General features: G+C 32.8%; 1 protein-coding gene across 1 annotated transcript in view; it reads right to left on the bottom strand.

Moving 5' to 3' along the window:
• Positions 1-24,025, bottom strand: part of LOC132554393 (atrial natriuretic peptide receptor 1-like) — a 35,394-nt gene that overhangs the window by 9,623 nt on the left and 1,746 nt on the right. Inside the window, exons 2-9 of the mRNA XM_060218704.1 lie at positions 22,454-22,563; positions 18,805-19,167; positions 17,372-17,565; positions 9,355-9,468; positions 8,840-8,975; positions 7,472-7,596; positions 5,035-5,214; positions 3,265-3,450 (exon numbers count right to left, since the gene is read on the bottom strand). Coding sequence (XP_060074687.1) covers positions 3,265-3,450; positions 5,035-5,214; positions 7,472-7,596; positions 8,840-8,975; positions 9,355-9,468; positions 17,372-17,565; positions 18,805-19,167; positions 22,454-22,563 — 1,408 coding nt within the window. The remainder of the gene's footprint in view (positions 1-3,264; positions 3,451-5,034; positions 5,215-7,471; positions 7,597-8,839; positions 8,976-9,354; positions 9,469-17,371; positions 17,566-18,804; positions 19,168-22,453; positions 22,564-24,025) is intronic.

Genomic DNA, 24,025 nt, shown 5'->3' with positions numbered 1-24,025 from the left:
AACGGTACGTATTGTATCTCATTATGTTTGATTTACTGTATATTTGATGAAACCAATAATGATCGGGGGACCACATTGGTAAGCTGTGTTAGAAAGGTATTTACATCTATAATAGACCATATACAGGAAATTTCTACCTGAGACAAGGTGACGCCTGAATGTTCGACACAAAAATGGAAATGTTGGTAGAATTTAGAAGGGATGGACCACATATGTTCGACACAAGTGCAGTATTCGACCCAACAGTGTTCGTATCAGCCTTGTTTAACTTACTAAGATGAAGAAGAGAAAAATTCGGGAACGAACAAAACATTCGACATATCCGATGTATTAAATTCAAGCACGTTCGACACAAGTGAGTTGTACTGTAGTATTATAATAGACCCACAGTTTGTTTTTCGCAAAGACTTATGGAGTGTGGATGTCCTTTTCACCCTACACACTATAATTGATTAATTAAATAGAAAAGACTATATTACTGCTTTATTGCTTACAGCAAATAGCTTTCGACTTGATTCATAGACAATAAGTATGACTGTAGTTAATCAAAGACGTCAGACGGCCAAATGTTTACGATAACTAGATCATTATGTGGAAATATCTGATACTGTGTAAAATACATGGGTTGATTACACGTTTCTTTGAATGTAAAAACGGATTATCTCAAGGAGAAGCAATAACCCCCATTTTATACTCTTTAAATGGTAACGATTTTTAAATGCAAGTTAGTTATAAAGTCTATAACTACAAGAGGTAAATCCGTTTCTGCTTATGTACACTGATTATGCTGTTATTTTAGCTCAATGTCCAGAAAGTTTACAAATCTTATTCCCTACATTATTAGACAAGTAAACGGGCTTTAACGATCAATATCAATAAAACCAAAAGTTTTAGTTTTTAGAAAAGGTGGTATTCTTAAGAAAATGAAGAATGATTTTCGTAATGGTTAAGAGTAGAAAAAATGAGTTCGATTGTATGTCACTGAATTTTAATGGTGAATTCAGTCAAACCCAGAAAAAGGTTACGGATCAATAGTAAAGATAAATACTGAAAAACAATTATGCTTCAGAAATTTGTGGATTCCATCAAGCGCCCGGCGTCGAGAAAATGCAATAAATATTATGTCTTAAAAGAAGGACATGCAACGTTTTTAAGAATTATTAGAAAATTTATAATTTTTGAATCTTGTTGGAGAACTGTCATTCGTGATTATTGCATGTTAGACAAGATAATGCAATAATTTTTCTTGAATATATCTGGGAGGCAAATACTGACTACCGACAGATTACAAGAATATTCGATCCGTGTGATTCTTTGGTAAAGTTTTCTTGTTTTCTTGCAGCTTTAGAGAGAATTATTCTCCGATTCCGATTCATGTAAACTGTTCATGCTATGTTTACTTCTATCAGTTTATTTCTGTAGCATTGTTGATATCATACCGTAAATAAAGCTGGTGAGTAATTTTATAGCATTGTCTGTCTAGGAAGAAAGCAGCAATGGATTGCACATAGGAAATACTACAGACAAAATCACACGGACGACATTAAGAAAAGTATAGGGACAATAGGACCAGGTGTTCCAGAGGAATTAGTGTCCAATTTCTCAGCGAGGACACCTGCCAAATAGCATTCGAAACACATAAGTTTTCTATTCTATAGAATTTCTTTCAATGCATGTTTTCATCGGTACATTGGTATAGTCATTCATGTAGCTACACATGGAACCTTCAAACCTATCAATAAAGTTTCAACCTTGTGTGGTGGTGGTGTTTAATATCAGATTTAGGCTTTTCCCATTAACAAACGTATTTTCATCTTGAAGTGTATTTTTTTAAATACTATTACAAGGACGAAGCAGTCAGGAACCAAAACTACATCTCTGTTGACGGAAACCCACTGCGATAAGTTAGAAAATTTCAAACCAACGTCTGAAATAGCACAATATCAATGTTTTCGGTGTAAAAATAACTTAATTCGATAATTTATGAAATTTTGATTTTGTCCCTTTTTTTACCATTCTGCGGTTGTTATAATGCACGCAATATCTAGTCAAGTGGTGGTCTTTAATCCAATGTGATCGAAGTCGTTGTGCTATGTCAGAAAGGTATATCATTAGAGAAAAACGCGTATAATGTATATACAAAAAGGTCTTCTGTCGCATTTCCTAAGTGCCTGACAATACAGAAACATTTTCAATCATCACATCAAAGTAGAATTGAATGTTATTGATATTACCCCGGGCGACGGTCTGTAAATCGGCCATTTGAATGTATATCATGACACCTGTAATTGTGTTTTATTTTGATTGTATTTATTGATTGGCGGGACACTTTAAAAATCTTCAGAAATAGCTATATGTTACAATTATCCATTATTAGGCTAGGCCCTGTATTCATTAATTTTCCTTAAGGATCTAAAATACCACTGGAAAGCATTAGTATGTTAACTTAAAAAAGCAATTCAAGGAAATTTCTTTAAGTTATATAATGCTTTCCTCAGGGCTATTTTAAGTAATTTCCATAAGGTAAAGAAGATTCATGAGATTAGGACAAGAACCAGCAAGTTTATGTCCGTTCTCTGACAGATCATTACTTGCTGAGTGGAATGGTCTTATAAGTGTCCAGTTTAAAACAGGTTGAAAAATCAACAAAATGTCTAAGGTTTTAAATATTATTTTCAGAAGTACATTAGGCAACCATGTAATCAAGTTACCTCTAGAGCAGCCATACATACATACATACATACATACATACATACATACATACATACATACATACATACATACATACATACATACATACATACATACATACATACATACATACATACATACATACATACATACATACATACATACATACATACATACGCACGTACATACACGCACAAACACACATACAATCCATACATACATGCATACATACATACATACATTAATACACACACACACTCTTCTTGTATATCTTACAAAATGTCAAAATAAGCTGGAGTGACATGCAAATCATAACTGTTTGCCACAATAAATATGCAACTCAACAGTGTATATTACATCCGAAGCAACGTACCGTTAATACGAAACCATGTAAACCGTGAACATGAAATATGAAAAACAGTGTGCAGTTAACCCGAAACTGTTTGCGCTTAAAGCGAAACAATGTGCGGTAGATACGAAATAATGTGAGGTAAATACGAAAGTGTACTGTAAAATCAAAACAGTGTGCGGCAAATACGAAACAGTGTGCGGTAAATATGAAATCACTCTTACAGCTTTCAGTTCCTTTAAATCTTGACGTTCGAGGCTGATGACGTTTTTGTTGGGCAGAGACCGGAGAGTGACAACAGTGTGCTTATACATGCCGATCTTGGAGAACACCTGCTGGTCAACAACTAATGAGGACTCCGATGGATGGCTAGTATAAACGTTTGTGGAGGTGATCGTATTGAGACTGAGCTGAAAAAGGAGACGAGACCTATATCTCTGTATTGTCATTAGCAAATCAAAAGGACCAGATATACCACACAGTCAATGTTAATTAATGCACACGTGAAAATAAGGAACTCAGCAGTCAGTTATACGTCTAATTATTAAAACGTTGTTATCATATCATCCCTTGCTTACTCGGGGAAAATGGTATTGTTACAGACAAAAAGGAATACAACATATCTTATGAAGCAAACCGGATTCAATAGAGATAATAACCATGGTCACAAAAACAGATACACAAACTAGAAATCGTTGACCATCAATTCGACCTCATTTCAAAAAATAAATTTTTCCATCAGCGTGGTAAACAAGCTACCAATTACATATCGAGATTCTAGCTAGAACTTTATATCGGTTTTTTTTTACCCGAAGAAACATTTTCAAAATTAACCATTGACATAATTTATAACCATTGGCATCATCCTTTGACTCTCTGTTATTGTGTTATTCATTTTCACAATTTTGTAATCTTAGAAATCTTATATTTTATCTTCAAGACTCTAGACTTTGTATATCTTTAGACTTTTTGTTAATTTGCTATCCAAATAGGACTTCTGAATTTTGCCCCTACTGGAAACCAAATTCAACTGAATCTCACTGATGGAACTTGAGAAGTATTTCAAAGCTACCCAAAATAGCACTTTTCATCTATGAACCTTACCAGAATCCAAAAGTTGATGTATTCATAAACTTCTCTTTTGTAAATAGTATTTTCTTTATAATGTACAAAACATGTCCAAAGCTGAATTCAACAGTCGCTATGGCAATTCAGGTAAACCTGAAATGGCGTCATAGCGGCCATTTCGGTTTTGAAAATTAAATCCAAAATTGCTACCATACGTTAAAGGACATCTAGGAAACACTTTATACTATGATTCAATATAATAAACGTGGTTGATGTTCGGCAATTAACAAAGATCAAAGGAAAAATCAAAATGGGTATACAATCTTAAAAGTAAAAAGCACAAAAAACTGAAGATATCCAATTCATTGGCGTCCTCCATTGATTGCAGTAAAAATTTTGAAAAATTTTGAAAATTAAAGGTTTTTTTTCAAATTGTAGTCTTTAACCCAACAGCGATGATTTTTATTTGACATTTTTCGTGATAACATATAGTTACCTCGTTGGTAATCTACAAACAATTTAATGACATGATGTATAGTCAACAGTTATTGAGTTTTGGATGGTTGTAGAATTTGTCCAATGACATCATGATGAAAAGCTCTAATGATGGGTTAATAGGAATATATTACAGAGCAAAATTTACCGCAACATAAATAAATACATAAAATGTTCAAATTATGCCACGAATAATGTTCCGCAAAAGACTTTGAGCCATTACCACGACATGTGGAAATCAAAGCAAGTATTCTCACCAGGGATGTCAACGCAGAAAACTAAATCTCAACAGTCGGTGCTAATGTCTGATGTGTGAGTGTACGAAATGGTCATGCATTTATAGGTTCGGGATCTTGTATACGACTTCATTAGGGGCTCATTTGACAATTTGATTGTACAGCATGCTGATTGTATATAGAAGACGTGCCTACCTGGCTAATGCTTCCAATAACTCGCGACTTGGTGATTTTGATTTCTTCATAATCCACTTTCCAAAGGTGAAGTTCAAGCTCTTTCTCGTATCGAGCACGTCTGAGAAATGTAAAAACGGTTTTCATACAATACCTTTCTACACTTGATTGATAATTGACATTGACATTGCATTGACTTATCTGTATCAGATAATGATCGATATTTAAGTATTTAGATATATAAGACTATATTAATATTTCATAATTTAACTATAAAAATTTATTATTGATAATGCAGTATATACCTGGACAAGATATTTCAGTATTTCCCTGTATAACATTGTATTGATATTTTAGTATCTACCTATATAGAAAAAGTCCAAGTCCTAAGCCAGCTACTGCCAACAAAACCACTATCACACCAGCAATGATATAGACTGTAGTACCTGGGGATTAGATAAACCGAGAATTAAATCAATTTCCATGTTATAAAAAACCGATTCGACGATACAAGGACTACAAAATATGAATGATATTATGGTTTACGAAAATCTTTTGAAAATGTAAGTACAAATAAAATGAGTGTTTTACTTCATCGACTGCAGACTCCATGGCAATTGAAATTAAAAATCATATTCATTTCAGATTCTCAGAGTAATAAACAAGGAAATAAAATAAATTCAAGTAACAGTTAATGAAGAAAAACTATCACAGAAAGAAAACAATCAAATAAGTCTACACATCTCTCTTCTCTTCTATGAAAAGCAGATGGAACATTTCAAACAATTGTCAGAATTCGGTAAACTCCATCCCCAGTCTTTTTAAGTTACAAAATGGATACTTAAGAAATTGAAGAGAAACACTCGGACAAGTCAATATAATAGTTCAAAGGGAGAACAAACATGTAAGAGTAAACTATTATTTTGTTCATTTAACTGCTTTTTACGTCTACTATGACGACCTTTCGGCCTTTCAGCGAACGAACAGAGTAAAAACAGATGCTCATATATTTATATATCCACATCCTCAAAACCCATTTAAGTAACCTTAATTAAAGAACATACAATGTAATTGCTTGCGTTACACGTGTTGTCTCTAGTTGACACAGTGGTCGTTCTCCAAACCAAATTCGTATATTAAGCATGATATACTTTTCAGCATTACTTCTAGTTCACACAAGGCACTATTAATTAAAACAGTACTCCATTCTCCAAACCAACCACTTTCAATGTACTCTCACCATCGTTCCAAGTTAGTAAAATCCTCCAAACCCATAATATACCTGATCTATGCATGTTGTATATATATACCTTTACCTGAAACAATACAACAATATCATTACCACTATCTGACCTCCCCAAGAAACAATACAGCATGTTGTATGCCTAATATATACATACAGCATTACCACTAGACATTGTTCCCTCCCCAAGAAACAATACAACAATATCATTACCACTAGACATTGTCCCCTCCCCAAGAAACAATACAACAATATCATTACCACTAGACATCGTTCCCTCCCCAAGAAACAATACAGCAGTAGCATTACCACTAGACATCGTTCCCTCCCCAAGAAACAATACAACAATATCATTACCACTAGACATCGTTCCCTCCCCAAGAAACAATACAACAATATCATTACCACTAGACATCGTTCCCTCCCCAAGAAACAATACAGCAGTAGCATTACCACTTGTTGATTTAGGACATAGTTCACCGAAGAAACCACACACAGGACTATCTTTAGGAGGTAGGCCGTCTGTTGTACTCCATCGTATCGTCTTCAATGTGCGAATTTTCTACGATAGATCAGTACATCTTAATAAAAATATATTTGTATGACATTTACATGGAAATGCTTTTAAATTGAATGTTATTCAAATATTGTGATTAACATGTTACCTAAAAAATCCACCAACAGAGGAATATGACTCAAGCTGTCGAATCTCCATTGTGTTGTCAAGGATATAAGGAATAGTGTCTTTATTTTGTTGTCAAGGATGTAGGGAAAATATCCTTTTTTGTGTCACCATGTTCTTGATATCCTTATGACACAATAAAGATATTTTCCATAATCCTTGACATCACATTAAAGACCCAATATTCCTTTAATCAATATTTTTTTATTTTCTTACGTTTTTACTATATCACCAAGCCTACTGGATACCAGACAAGATAAATGAGAGTTTACTGCTGACCAGAAGACATTAAAATGTCTTCAAACAAAATCAGATTTTACCAATGCATGTGGTATATATATATCATGTAGTAAGAGTATTCTTCTCATCACGAAGCATGTACTTATCGTGGAGTCGAGGACATCACTACAGTATTTGTAAATCTTATTGTTGTTGAACTTAAGCCATCATTAATACCAATGGAAATACAAAAACAGGATATAGTTGGAATAAACCTTTCGATGTATTATTGAAATGTACTTAATCAATATTACCTGTATATCTGAGCTGGTCATTTGAGCTTCTAGAACCACTTCGAACCGAGTGTCAGTCATATCCCAGATCCAATAATCGGGCTCTCGGTCTCCGTTAGAATCTACTTTCACATTCCCGGTAATACCTAGATGTTGTAGATTAATTATTCATAATGATTTTAATTAAGCTTTGCACTGAAAACTGCCAAATTACTTATATCTTATATCTATTCTTATAGTTACGATCGATTTTAATCAGCAGAGATAAAATGTACTTATACTTATGTATTTATATCTAGAGGTATTAACGGTTTATTGATTAATTATTTTCAATGTTGATGCGTACATAATTAGTAAGAAGTTACATGTACAATAATAAAGGAATTCTTCACACATAATTAGTAACAATTTACATATGCATCAATAAAGGAATTCTTCGCACATAATCAGTTACAAGTTACATGCGCAATAAAAATGGAATTCTTCGGCATTGAAACACGTATTGTCTTTAAAAGCGACAACAAGTCGAACATTCTCAACAAAAATGCACTTAACACATAATCAAAGGTAACTAAGCTATAACAAATTAATTTCGCCCACTTCCTTGTCTCAATGCAAACAATGAAGCGTTTTCTGAATGTTATCGATAAAATTGCAAATGACCTATTGACAAATGTCATGAAATCCACTAGGGTTTCATGGACGATTTCACTGAAGACAATGATGAGACACCAGAGCATTCTGGCTGTACACAATAAACCTTTAAGTAATGGGTAACTATATAAATCGATAATTGAGTTGTATCAGTCACAAGGTAAAATAGTGAACTAGGGTGCAAATAGGCAATTAAAGGAATAGGTTACTTTACAAGAACACAGTAGTTTTAGTTAACTAAGGAGCAAATAGGCAAACAAAGGAATAGGTTTCTATATAGGAACAAAGTAGTTGTAATTAATGGGGGAGCAAATAGGCAATCAAAGGAATAGGTTTCTATATAGGAACAAAGTAGTTGTAATTAATGAGGGAGCAAATAGGCAATCAAAGGAATAGGTTTCTATATAGGAACAAAGTAGTTGTAATTAATTACGGAGAAAATAGGCTATCAAATGAATAGGTTACTATTCTTGAACAAAGCAGTTACAAGAATGGCTACAAATGTTGTCCTCCACAACTAATGATTTCCTTATACACACGGTCTATATTACGTCTATTTACCCATGCAGATATATATTTATCTTTACATTTTTTTTCATATATTTTCAGACAATGAGATTACAGATATATTTTACAACAGGAAAATAAATAAAACTAATTATTCTGTTTAATTGATGGGTAATATGTTGATTGATATATTTTGTTTACTCGCTTCAACAACATGTTGGTATCTACCTCTGAATATCTTGCCCTTGGCTTTGTCGAAGATGAGAGTTCCATTACGATGGTCGTTGCCCTCTGTTACCGTCTCATTCAGTATCAACATGTATAGATACACTACATCATGTAGAAAAGGTGAATATTCCGATCCCTGCATACATAAAATTGACGAAACAGGTTGTTGTACATTACAATGTTACAATATCAAAAACAACAACAAAACAAAAAGCCTGATGGTTTCGTTTTCCCTACAATGAATTATCTCTAAATAGTACCCAATATCATGAATTGGATGCAATAGGTGAACAGCTGACAGGTAAACACACAGTATATGGTTGCATGGAATGCAGGTTGATGGGGACTATTTGGAAGATGTTCATCACCATCATGTTCTTTATGCCGAGGTCTGTAAGTAGATATTTCTCCAATCTATATTTTTGATATATTTTGACCTTTTTACATCGATTTTGACATGAATTTAAGATTCTTCTGACATGTAAATTTTTATTTATTCATTTTTTTTTACTTACTTTTATGCCTGACACGAGTGTCTCATTGTAATTCCACGGAGGTTCCGCCATTTTAATAGATACATTGTTACGGAACTGTTCCACCTCCTCACTACCCATATCAGACACTGTTATCTATAACATAGGACAATCATTTTAAATATCGATAAAAGTGCTATCCAAACTCTCCCATCACTCAGCCAGGTTAATATGCTACAACGGAATATGTTCTTATCCTGTAATTATGGTCCGCCTGGGAATATAGTTACTTGCGATTTAATCACTATTTAAAACGTTAAGCATCGAGAGTTTTTTATGAAGAACTCAAACTATCGTGAAATCCACCATTTGCCTTGTTGATTTCAAGATACTTTTTAGATTTCGGAATTTGTAACAAGAGAGCATGCTGGATTGCATTCACTTTCAGAGTGAATTAAAACCATTAGAGCTATCATTCTTACAAAAATAAATAAATAAATAACAAAAAAAGAACACAGCTCTGTATTTCTTGATCTTGCCTGAAACACATGGCATCCAATCACTTTATCCTTGTCTGCAGACATTATTACTTTACCTGTATACGCAAAGAACCAGGTTAGCTCTTTAACGAAGGAACCTTACCTTCACATAAACCAATTTTACAAAGAAGAAATATCGTCTAATCATACTTCAGTATAAATATCATTTAGACTGCCTGTTAGTGTTAATGTCAAAAACTCTATCTTTTATATCAGATTCTTGAACATCACAAAAAGTCCATGCAAGCAGCGTTTGATTGTTTGCTAGTCTAGATGTTCATCACAATAAAATGTATAATGAACTTACTAATAGTCTTACAGGTAGCAAATCAGGGTTTCAGTTACGTCATATTAATAAATAGTTTACTCAATAAGTGAAATCGATAGTATGTGCGATTGCAATGAAATCCAAAGAGCTTTTCGTATCAGTCAGGTCAGTTGTCTCAATACAATCGACGTTGATATCATTGGACGAGATGTCTAGATACAATCGACTTTGACATCATTGGACGAGATGTCTAAATACAATCGACTTTGACATCATTGGACGAGATGTCTAGATACAATCGACTTTTGTATTATTGTGTATCATTGAACGAGATGTCTAAATACAATCGACTTTGACATCATTGGACGAGATGTCTAAATACAATCGACGTTGATATCATTGGACGAGATGTCTAGATACAATCGACTTTGACATCATTGGACGAGATGTCTAGATACAATCGACTTTGACATCATTGGACGAGATGTCTAGATACAATCGACTTTGACATCATTGGACGAGATGTCTAGATACAATCGACTTTGACATCATTGGACGAGATGTCTAGATACAATCGACGTTGATATCATTGGACGAGATGTCTAGATACAATCGACTTTGATATCATTGGACGAGATGTCTAGATACAATCGACTTTGACATCATTGGACGAGATGTCTAGATACAATCGACGTTGACATCATTGGACGAGATGTCTAGATACAATCGACTTTGACATCATTGGACGAGATGTCTATATACAATCGACTTTGATATCATTGGACGAGATGTCTAGATACAATCGACGTTGATATCATTGGACGAGATGTCGAAATACAATCTATTTTGGTATCATTTCATGACTTGTATGATTACAACTGCCTTTTTTCAGTCTACAACAAATATAAAAGATTTTAAAAAGGAATAGTCATACATACTCCATGTTCATAAATTACAAATGTAGATTTTTTCCATGCTAATCCTGGAAAAATAGAAAATTCTCCGTTTTCTATTCTAGGTAATGAATTGGTTACTTTTTTATGTTTTGAAGAAAACTGTTTCTTCGTCGTTATAGTATTTACAGCGCATGTATCAAAATATTAAATTCGCGTACACACCTACTAAGCAACTTTACAAACATCCAAGTATGTGTCTCCCGATAAAAGCATTGACAAAAACTAAATATGAATAACTGTTACTCAATGTATAAAATACACAAACGTGAATGATAAGCTGCAGTGTAAACATAGTTACAGACCTCACACATCCCACCACACACACACACACACACACACACACCACCACCACCACCACTACACACACACTAACTCACACATGCACTCTCTCTCTCACCCATACATATATGAATAAAATTTATCAAACAGCTCTTCCGTCTTTATATATATATTAGTGAAGCTAGAAGTCAAAATGAAATGATCGCTAGGAAAACTTTATATCGTCTAAAACAAACTAAAACAAAACAAATTATTACTCCCATAATTGAAGAACAGTAAGAACAGCGAGATTGAATACGTATGACATTTATAAGGGAACATGAAGAACAGTGAGTTTGATAACGTATATTTACCTTATAATTAGGGAACATAAAGAACAGTAAGTTTGATAACGTATGACATATACCTTATAATTAGGGAACATAAAGAACAGTAAGTTTGATAACGTATGATATTTACCTTATAATTAGGGAACATAAAGAACAGTAAGTTTGATAACGTATGATATTTACCTTATAATTAGGGAACATAAAGAACAGTAAGTTTGATAACGTATGACATATACCTTATAATTAGGGAACATAAAGAACAGTAAGTTTGATAACGTATGATATTTACCTTATAATTAGGGAACATGAAGAACAGTAAGTTTGATAACGTATGACATATACCTTATAATTAGGGAACATAAAGAACAGTAATTTTGATTATGATATACCTTATAATTAGGGAACATATAAGATATATATACCTTATAATTAGGGAACATAAAGAACAGTAAGTTTGATAACGTATGATATTTACCTTATAATTAGGGAACATGAAAACAGAACAGTGAAGAACAGTAAGTTTGATAACGTATGACATATACCTTATAATTAGGGAACATAAAGAACAGTAAGTTTGATAACGTATGACATATACCTTATAATTAGGGAACATAAAGAACAGTAAGTTTGATAACGTATGACATTTACCTTATAATTAGGGAACATAAAGAACAGTAAGTTTGATAACGTATATTTACCTTATAATTAGGGAACATAAAGAACAGTAAGTTTGATAACGTATGATATTTACCTTATAATTAGGGAACATAAAGAACAGTAAGTTTGATAACGTATATTTACCTTATAATTAGGGAACATGAAGAACAGTGAGTTTGATAACGTATATTTACCTTATAATTAGGGAACATGAAGAACAGTAAGTTTGATAACGTATGACATATACCTTATAATTAGGGAACATAAAGAACAGTAAGTTTGATAACGTATGATATTTACCTTATAATTAGGGAACATAAAGAACAGTAAGTTTGATAACGTATGAAATTTACCTTATAATTAGGGAACATGAAGAACAGTGAGTTTGATAACGTATATTTACCTTATAATTAGGGAACATAAAGAACAGTAAGTTTGATAACGTATATTTACCTTATAATTAGGGAACATAAAGAACAGTGAGTTTGATAACGTATATTTACCTTATAATTAGGGAACATAAAGAACAGTAAGTTTGATAACGTATATTTACCTTATAATTAGGGAACATAAAGAACAGTAAGTTTGATAACGTATGATTTACCTTATAATTAGGGAACATAAAGAACAGTAAGTTTGATAACGTATGATTACCTTATAATTAGGGAACATAAAGAACAGTAAGTTTGATAACTTATGACTTTTTTAATGGACCATGTAGAACAGTGATTTTGATAACGTATGATATTTACCTTATAATTAGGGAACATAAAGAACAGTAAGTTTGATAACGTATGATACCTTATAATTAGGGAACATGAAGAACAGTAAGTTTGATAACGTATGACATATACCTTATAATTAGGGAACATAAAGAACAGTAAGTTTGATAACGTATATTTACCTTATAATTACATAAAGAACAGTAAGTTTGATAATTAATTAGGGAACATAAAGAACAGTAAGTTTGATAACGTATGATTTACCTTATAATTAGGGAACATAAAGAACAGTAAGTTTGATAACGTATATTTACCTTATAATTAGGGAACATAAAGAACAGTAAGTTTGATAACCCTTATAATTAGGGAACATAAAGAACAGTAAGTTTGATAACGTATATTTACCTTATAATTAGATACATATACCTTATAATTAGGGAACATAAAGAACAGTAAGTTTGATAACGTATGATATTAACCTAATAATTAGGGAACATAAAGAACAGTGAGTTTGATAACGTATGAAATTTACCTTATAATTAGGGAACATAAAGAACAGTAAGTTTGATAACGTATGATATTTATTTACCTTATAATTAGGGAACATAAAACAGAATAACATGTATTTACCTTATAATTAGTTTTTGATAACGTATGATATTTACCTTATAATTAGGGAACATAAAGAACAGTAAGTTTGATAACGTATGATATTTATAAGGGAACATAAAGAACAGTAAGTTTGATAACGTATGATATTTACCTTATAATTAGGGAACATGAAGAACAGTGAGTTTGATAACGTATGACATTTACCTTATAATTAGGGAACATAAAGAACAGTAAGTTTGATAACGTATGACATATACCTTATAATTAAATTAGGGAACATGAAGAATAGTAATGTTAAATATGTATGATGCTAAATAATGCTGACAGCCCCGTTTCACAATTTTATCAACGACGCTCCGTCTTGGTCTGTAATATCACTATTGGGCAATATTTATATTATCAATATTTATATCATTAATATTCAATATCGTTATTTACCTCTTAATTGGCATGGATCTTACTCCATTTACCAACACTAGACTAAAGTCGTTATATCATGAAATATCGATACAAAACTTAAGCTTTGTATTTTTAATAGTTTTAACGCTAACAACATGCCCATAACATATCATCAAGCTTTAACATTAATCTATCAGTTGGGGACATAATCGTTTTTGATAGAAGTTCTTAATGTGTTTTGATTTTGTTTCCATTATGTTTTACGGAATCATATGTTCATATAATGGAATGGATCCCTCCGGAAATGTTTCCTATACCAACCCAAATAGATGTCTACTCACATCCGATTGAAGGATATACATTATATAGCCTGTGAAACAAACCACAGTGCACTGTCATATCCGTTATCGTATTTACAAGTCTGCATTAACGTAAATAATTATCCGTCATTAGATGTTCTACCAAGAAATATTCATAAAATCGATAATGAAGAATGAGGTAGGCTTGGCTGCGATACCTGTAATAAGTCTAGGTGTTATGATTCGGTTCGGTGACGGGTCCACGCAGGAAAATTAAGCTAATCATCAGAAAGGCTGAAGTAAGGAATTTCCAGTGAGAACTATGTCAAATAGTCATTTAATTTGGTATTTGTAAGTGGTTAAGTAAAACAGTGTGAAGAGTTGAAATACAGTGTGAAGAGTTGAAATACAGTTTCATTAATTATGTAAATCTACTCCATCTAATACTTGATCTGTATTGAAAGGTGCAATTCACTCTCGTGCCTTTTGTACAATTTTTGAGAGTACATTTGGTAGACACTGCTGGACGTTAAGTTCCCCGGAATTTTTGGACCAGTACGCCTCCTCATCCACATATATATATATATATGTTTGTGAAAAATCTTACATTTCTTTCGACCAAGTTTGATTGTCCTCAGTCACCTCTAGAATTTAAAAACAGGTCTTCGCGTTAATGACGAGTCCTAGAAGGACAAAACAGCTGCATCAAGCATTTCCATTAATTATTTGATTGCACTGTATCTCGATTTAAAATTGCATTGCAGAGTGTTATACACCTGTGTGTCTTTGACACCATTCTCTTCAACCGACGACGAAACCGCCGGTGAGTGTATGGACGACGGAGGTATTTCTGAATTAGGGTTAAAAATAAAATGATTCAATCGCGACTTTTTTTATTACGATCATACGCAGTGGAGCTTCATCTAGAGTTGTATTTCTACCACAATACTTGTGCTTTCTCACTCTCATACCATTGCAGTAGGTACGCTGACGGTTGGTTGAAACACGTATTGGTGAAGAAAATGTCAGCTCATCCTCAGAATATAATTTTCATGGTAGAAGAAACAGGTCGTGTTTTTTTGTAATTTTGAGAAATAACTAACACGATTGAAAGAAAAACCATAAAAACAGCCATTCGATGTGTAACCTCTATTAATCTATTATTAAAATTCTGTTCCAAATATGCGAAATATAAAGACGATGGCCATTTACTCTGTAAAATCAAACTATCTTTGATATCATGACTGCAGTCATGGTTATATTGATACCTGATATTGGGCATTCTGGCCTGTAAACTTTATGGAGATTAATGTATACAAATCATTTTAACGATGCCTTCCGTGATGATAATGAAGTATTCTGTTTAATAATTAGTCGGACATCAGTCTTGTAGCAGGAAACATAATTAATTTCAGTTCATTATCACGGTTCACCAATATAAGCAGTAAGTCGTAAAATATTCATTTAAGAATAGCATTTAATAACAAGACTGATTGACAAAATCCTTAACAACATCTAACAACAAGAATAAGAAAGTATAAATCTTATATGTTATACAAGATATATCTAATGGCTCCTTTTTAATATTACACGCATTTCACGTGTTTCACGAATGTGACAGAATATATATTTTTTCACGAGTATGAAGTGAAATACATATGATAATTAATTAATCAATTACATGGACAAAACGTTCGGGAAATTATTTATGACGTCAGATAGCTTGACGTTACGCTTGAAAACCAATCTATTCCTGAGTGTGGTATTCTACATTGCACTTCTATAAATAGCTTACGCCATTTTCAGATTCTTGGAAGAAAAAGGTATTTGTTGTCAAACAAGATGGTATTTCCTTATTTTTCTGTTCTATTATTTGTATTAGTGTTTGTTCATCCGGAAAATAATTATATGAGTTTTTATGGATATAAATGTTACTTTCACTTCTCAACTATGGGCGTGTTCTCGATGTACAGGTACATTTAATGTGACGTCAGTAATAAATACTGGTAATTTGGCTACAATGATGGTATCCTAAACAGTCTACATGTGTTCCTTTCGTTGGTGTTGTAAGGGATTGGGATAATATGTGTTAATTTTATAGAAATTACATTATGTAAGATAATTCTACAGGGGTTACATTATGTAAGATAATTCTACAGGAGTTGCATTAGGTAAGATGATTCTACAGGGATTACATTATGTAAGATAATTCTACAGGGGTTACATTATGTAAGATAATTCTACAGGAGTTACATTATGTAAGATAATTCTACAGGGGTTACATTATGTAAGATAATTCTACAGGAGTTACATTAGGTAAGATAATTCTACAGGGATTACATTAGGTAAGATGATTCTACAGGAGTTACATTAGGTCAGATGATTCTACAGGGATTACATTAGGTAAGATAATTCTACAGGGGTTACATTAGGTAAGATAATTCTACAGGGGTTACATTAGGTAAGATAATTCTACAGGGGTTACATTAGGTAAGATAATTCTACAGGGGTTACATTAGGTAAGATGATTCTACAGGGGTTACATTAGGTAAGATGATTCTACAGGGATTACATTAGGTCAGATGATTCTACAGGAGTTACATTAGGTAAGATGATTCTACAGGGGTTACATTAGGTCAGATGATTCTACAGGGGTTACATTAGGTAAGATAATTCTACAGGGGTTACATTAGGTCAGATGATTCTACAGGGGTTACATTAGGTAAGATAATTGTACAGGGGTTACATTAGGTAAGATGATTCTACAGGGATTACATGTGTAAAGATAAGCCTACTATGATGACAAGTGTTAACATACCATATTCCTCCTGGGATTACACATTAAGAGATAATTCTACAACACTCATATCTCATGTTTTTAATAATGCAGTAAGTATACAAATGTTCCGTATGTAAATATTTATTTTTGTGGCTCTCTCAGCAGTGAACACAACCAATGGTTCGTTATATCAGTAGTAAAAACGAAGTGAATAACATACCTGAAACACGGATTTGTAAGCCTCCATTGCTATGTCATCCAGCCCATCACCTCGTACCCATGGAGTTTCCACGTTTGAGGGCGGAAGGTGATCTGGTGTGATATAGACATACTCGCTATTCATCATACCCTTCTGATAGGCCTTCACCAGAATACGACGTTTATCTTCCAAATTCTCCGAGCACAGGATCACAACTGAAGATATGATAGTAAGATAGAAGATTATCTCAATAGTTTGTCTTACTTTTTCACCAATATATCTGTTTTGCAATATCAATAAAATATGTTTATTGTCATACCTTATTACGAATGTTAAAGACCCTGTGTAGATACGTCTACAGATTTTTTTTCCAGAAAGTTCGGTAGTCACGATAACAAGGTCCTTATACACAAGTCTATGTGTATCCTACAACTCAAATGGCCTTACATCAGCTTTAGTAAACTTATTCAAATGGTGTACTGTATCAAATCCATTTGTTTCCGGAGCCGAAACTATGGAAATATAATGTATACTTTTGATTGGTCAAAATTGAGATATAGTCAGATTATGATGAAATAAATACGTAAGGGCTTTGAAGAATGGAATTTACAATGGTGTATTTTCCCAAAACATCTGACGTGTAAAAATGGTTGTCATAGTAATCAGTTCTCTAAACACAAGTTTTTTTTTCTCTGTGATGACCCATAACACTGTAGCTGATCAGTCGTTAAAGATTCCCTTTAATAAAACCTGGTCGAATGATTTCACTCATGAAAGCCTATGAATTGACTTAACAAATTGTTTCCAGAACCGTCAAATTGCATTTGATCGCCATAGTGACCAGGTCATTATACACAGGTTGTGATATTTTCCGATTATGCCCAAATGCGACGGAAGAAATTGTAAGTTGTGGACCGAATTCAATGAAACTGCACGCCAGTATTATGTACATGTGCCTGCAAATTTTATACCGCTATATCGGTGATATTAGTCAAATAGTTGCATATGGATCATTGGAAACTGATTGATGTATAAACTCTATTCACCTGAAGGGGCGGAAAGTATTAGTTATCCTCCGGATGGTAATTCTAGTTTATATTTCTCGTAAACAAATTTAGTGAAGGTCCCCGTCTGTAGGACACCTTTCGTTTAGATATAAACACTTATGATACTTATCATCGAATCGAGTATTTACAACATTCATTCCCCTCAAACTGTTTGTGTTTTCTTATTTTGTGAGTCAGTCTGAAATGTATAGTATAGTTTTTTTTTAAATCGTATTCACAGTTATATGCAAACAACCTAAAAAACAAAACTGGCAGAAGTGTATTAAATTTCATTGGTTGATAAAATCAACAAATTAAGGCAATGCCTTACAAGATAATTATCATAATCTATGTCAGTCATCTTACGTTTTGTCTAACTGACCAGACATAACGCTGGTGTATACTCACTTCTCCCCCTTTGCTTTACTCGGATGAGTAAATCGTTTATTTCGGCTTCTGATATCCCGTCATCGATTATGATCCTGTCAGCAATCGTGATGTTGTTCGCGCGGAACGGTATCTCGTAGGATCTTGAAGAGAAGTCACAGAAGACTTTTTTGTTGTCAATTTTTCGCCTGGAAATAACCACAACTCTTCTCCATTGGAAGTACTCGAAAAGTTCTACCATTGCATTGCCAAGTTTGTTAAAAGGAGGTCCTAGTCTTACAAGAGTTTTGTATACACTTTTGTCAGCAAGACCTGGATCAGAAGACGCTTGAGAAAGAATCGGAAAGTTCCAAAACGATGCCAGCAATCCGACAGGCTCTGTGGCTGATATAAACATACAGTGATAAAACATGCATGTTAAACTATATGGAACGGGTAATATAAAAACTAGACCGATTGAGTTGGGGCTGTATCAGTATATAAAGTAACGGATCTTTCTTTCCCATGGACATGGATTTTAACTAGATGTAAAAATGTACTTAATACAGTAGAATGGGATGAGGTAGGACTGATGGCATGGCCAAGTAAGTCAATAATTTATACTTGGACCATTACTTTTGAAACTGTAAATGTGTAGTTATATCAAAACTTTGATACATAATTAGTAAACTCGGGCCCATTTCGAATACAATGAACATTTTCATGCATTTTTTGTCAATAATTTCATATGACGATAGTCAATATGATCCTAGAAATGTCGACAAACCAGAAACTATATAACGCCGTCATTAGTTTTGTAGCTGTATGTGTACCAATGTTGGTATCTATCTTACACGGATAAACGGAACAGAAAAAATGATGCGGTCTTGATACTCATAAGAGTATAGATACAGTCTAGATCACAAGACAATAACACAACGTCACTATGGTATCTTGATAACAACGTTACGTCGACGCTTTATTATATCACATGCTATAGCCTTAAATAGATCTCCTAGGAAGTAAAAAATATAATGAGGATAAACTTTTACCTGAACTTAACCTACAGTGGGGCAAAGAAAGATTTACATTATTAGGAGTTGATTTTAGTGTGAATCTACATGAAATACCGAAACTAAACTTTGATAAAAAAACTCACTAAACTGAAATCGCTAATAAAAATATGGAATAGAAGATCATTAACTCCAATAGGAAAAATAAACATTATAAAGTCGTTGCTTATATCACAATTTAATCATCTCTTTATTTCATTACCTAATCCAGATGAGAAGTTTCTGTTTAAACTCAACTCTCTACTTTTTGACTTTCTATGGGATGGAAGACCAGATAAAATCAAACGGGATACAGTTATGCAAAACTATGCTAATGGTGGTCTTAAGATGGTCAATTTTGTAGCTTTTATAAATGCATTGAAACTGACTTGGATAAGGAGACTCTATCGCAGTACTGAGAAATGGCAGATAATTCTAAAAACCTATATTGACACTGACCTTCTTGCAAACTGTGGTAATAATTATATTCATTTATGCATAAAAAAGTGCAAAAACAAATTTTGGTGTGATGTTTTCAAAGCTTGGGGTACACTTAGCACAAAATATGAGGATAAGCTATTTCAGAGTAATATATTATCTGTCCCAATTTGATATAACAATAAAATAAAGATAGGAGGTAAAACAGTATTTTATGAGAGTTGGTTTAAGAAGAATATAACTATCATAGCTAATTTAATCAAAGATACCAACAGATGTGTTTTCTATGGAAGGGAAGAATTTATTCGAAAATATCAAATAAATACAATTTTTTTACAATACCAGGGTCTGGTCTCTGCAGTCAAAAAATTTATTGCATCAGATACTATATCTAACCCCTCTATAATCTATCCTTGCATACCAATCACCTTACGTATCTTTCTTCAAGACAAAAAAGGGTCAAAAAGGTTTTATAATACTCTAATTAAATGTAACGTGTTACCATCGGGTACCAAAAAATGGAATAGTATATTTGATAATATAGATAAACAAACTTGGGATAAGTACTATTTAATGCCATTCCATGTAACAAAAAATACAAAGTTCCAGTGGTTCCAGTATAGGGTAATCCACCATGCATTAGCAACAAATTCCCTTCTTTTTAAAATTAGAATAGTTATCTCCCCTCTTTGTGTGTTATGTAACTCTGAGCACGAAACAATCAGTCATCTGCTGTGGGAATGTCAGGAAGTACAAAGACTATTACAGAGTCTTGATATTTTGTTAGAAGCTCTATTTATCCCTTTCTCAGTAAACAAGCAAACTTTCATTCTTGGTCTCCTACATCAAAACTTCCTTCCGAGTAACAGAGTAGACAATGAGATTATAATTATTATCAAACAGTATATTTATAAAATGAGATGCTTACACCGTTCACTAAACTTGCATGCATTAATTAATACAATCAAAGATAATTATATGATACAAAAATATATAGCTAATGGTAAGGATGATAAAGTAAAACGTAAATTTGAGAATGAATGGAAAAAATGGGAAAAATTAATACAGTTTTGATCTACACACTTTGATCTATTACCCATCGCATTACTAGTTTTTCTTTTTTTCTTTTTTTTTCTATAATTTTTTATAATTATATACATAACAGTCCTTGAACATACCGAGTAATCAGATATAAAGAAAGAAAAACATTAAAAGATTAAATTACTCTAACCTATTTTACCATCTCACCCAACAATCCACTTTACTATTTCTTCATTTTCTTCAATTTCTTTCTCTTTAAATTTCTTATCCCTAATAAAGTTCTATTTCATTTCCTCATTTCTGTATGTTGATGTCAATTTATGGTTGTGTGTGTGTTTATGCATGTGTGCATGGGTGCATTTCAAACAAAAGTTTACTGTGATATTTATGAATCAGAAGGTTCCATAATGGTTATGAAAGTATTAATCTTGATTTGATGATGATAATGAATTGTTGAATGTGGATGATGATGATGCATTATTTAGTATGTACAATAATCATGATAGTAATATTGATCATGATATATATGTTGAAATGGATGATGAGGAAGATTATCATGTTTTTGAGGATGATGATGATGATGATGATGATGATGATGATGATGATGATGATGCATTATTTAGTGTGTAACATAATAATATTGATTGTGATATATGAGGATTATCATGTATGGTGATAATAATAATAATAATAGTAGTAATGATCACATGCATTTTTGAATGTTGATGATGATGTTGATGATTCTTTTGAATGGAGTGTACTTGTTTGACACGCAATGACTATATGTGCACCTGTGGTTGGATGTGTGAGAGGGTGTGAGTGTATTTGTCCTGTTCAACGTGTAAAATCTTGAAAAATAAAAAATTATAAAAAAAAATAGATCTCCTAGATGCTTGTGATTTTCGGAAAACTCTTTCTAATAATGAAAAAACAGGGAAAAAACTTCATAATTTGATAAAATATACTCGTTAATATTTTCAGTTGATGTCTGACATTTGAATACGATAGTTCAATAGTTAAATTAATCATGTTGTTGATGTGTTTAATTATTTAATCTGTAAATAAACTATAATTCTACAAATCCCCAAGTATGTTATTTCCTTTTTTAATAACATGGCAAATGACATTCTCTAGACAACAAGATTCTGTGGGTAACCTACAACTTGAGCACGGCGGTCCAATGTAAACATCCACATCATCTACGTCCCTCAGCAACACTGCATTCCCTGCACCACCTAGACTACTACACTTGTCGTCTCGCCATACAACGCTACAACAGATTAAAACAACCGTCAAGTCATGCATCACGAGAGAATCGGTCAACAGAAAGTGTTTATACCACCATCATATTTACGTGTTGTATGAAGAATTCATGGTTAGTGTCTTAAAAGATAAGCTGTATTTTGATGATGGTGACAAAAGACACAAGAGGCGAGCCATTGGCGAGCAATGGTTGTCTTTCTGTACCGAGCCAAAATGCAGCTTATATTCTATGACATTGGTTATAAATTCTATCTACACTAAATGAAAATTCAGATTGTTGAAATTTCTATGGTTTGTTAGGGATATGTAATATTCGTGTACCTGACGTTGAAGTTGAATGGCACCAAATGACTCACATTCAAAATAATTGCTCCGCGTGGAAATATAGTTCCATACATCAATAGATATATAAAATGCAATTTCTTAAATTTTCGAAAATAAATTTCGTTGTTGCAACAAACAAGTGAACTTATAGATATATATAATTTTGAATGAAACGATTAAGTAAATGAGAAATTAATTCTGTCGAATCATTTCACGTGCTGAAATACAGCTGTTTTCCGTCACTAAACATTAATCGGGGCTTCGCACTCGTGAAATATTGTTATCGAACATGAAACAACCAAATATCCTCTATATCTAACATTATAAATATCATATCTAACATTATGGGGAGATATGCATATAGGAAACGGTATCACACGGCCTCTTGTCTTACACAACCGTCATATTTTAAATCCGAAAGAGAAGTCGTATTTACACGATAAGAGGTTTCTAAGAAGGGCAGAAACTATCACGAAACTTCCTACATTGATAGATAGAAATATGAAGTGTAAGGTAATTGTAGATTGCATGGAAAAGTATGCGAGAGAATGAGTAAAATGAGGGTACGCTGCGTTTGATTCACTTTCAGTGTGGATTAAATCCAGTCATTTATCATCATTGCAAAGAATTAGGAGGTTGAAATGTAAAATGAAAACAAAATCGTTTCAGTAATACAACTATTCAGAATACCATTTTATGAATAATAAATGATTTTATTTAAAGTACTCGTAAACCTTACAAGATTTCCTAGAATCAGCTTTTTATTGCTAGCTCGTCTATTTGTTCACCTATTCTTCATCAAATTAACGCCATGTGGAGTTTAAAGACTTCTAAAAAATTTTCAGCAATCTAGAACGTCTTAAATAACATTTTTCTATCAGAATTTTGCCCACCATCATACCTATTTCCAAACTAAAGAAGCTTTCCTTTTCTGCTCAAAGAAAGATCAATGGCGGTAACAATGAAAATAAAAAATATATATATATAAAAGAAAGAAATGGAGGATGTAATAAAAATGATTGATTTTCTTGTTGACAATTTATTCGTCAAGGACTGTGCCTCTCTTATGGCTTACCGGTTTTTGTATTCATAACATGAAGTTATGAAAACGCCGTAAAGACCATGACACTTCCTTCCGTTCCACC

The sequence above is a fragment of the Ylistrum balloti genome, unplaced genomic scaffold (assembly GCF_031769215.1).
Source record: "Ylistrum balloti isolate Yb309-2 unplaced genomic scaffold, AGI_CSIRO_Ybal_v1 Utg369640, whole genome shotgun sequence".
NCBI classification, from domain to species: Eukaryota; Metazoa; Mollusca; class Bivalvia; order Pectinida; family Pectinidae; genus Ylistrum; species Ylistrum balloti.
This window is presented reverse-complemented; position numbering and strand designations above follow the sequence as displayed.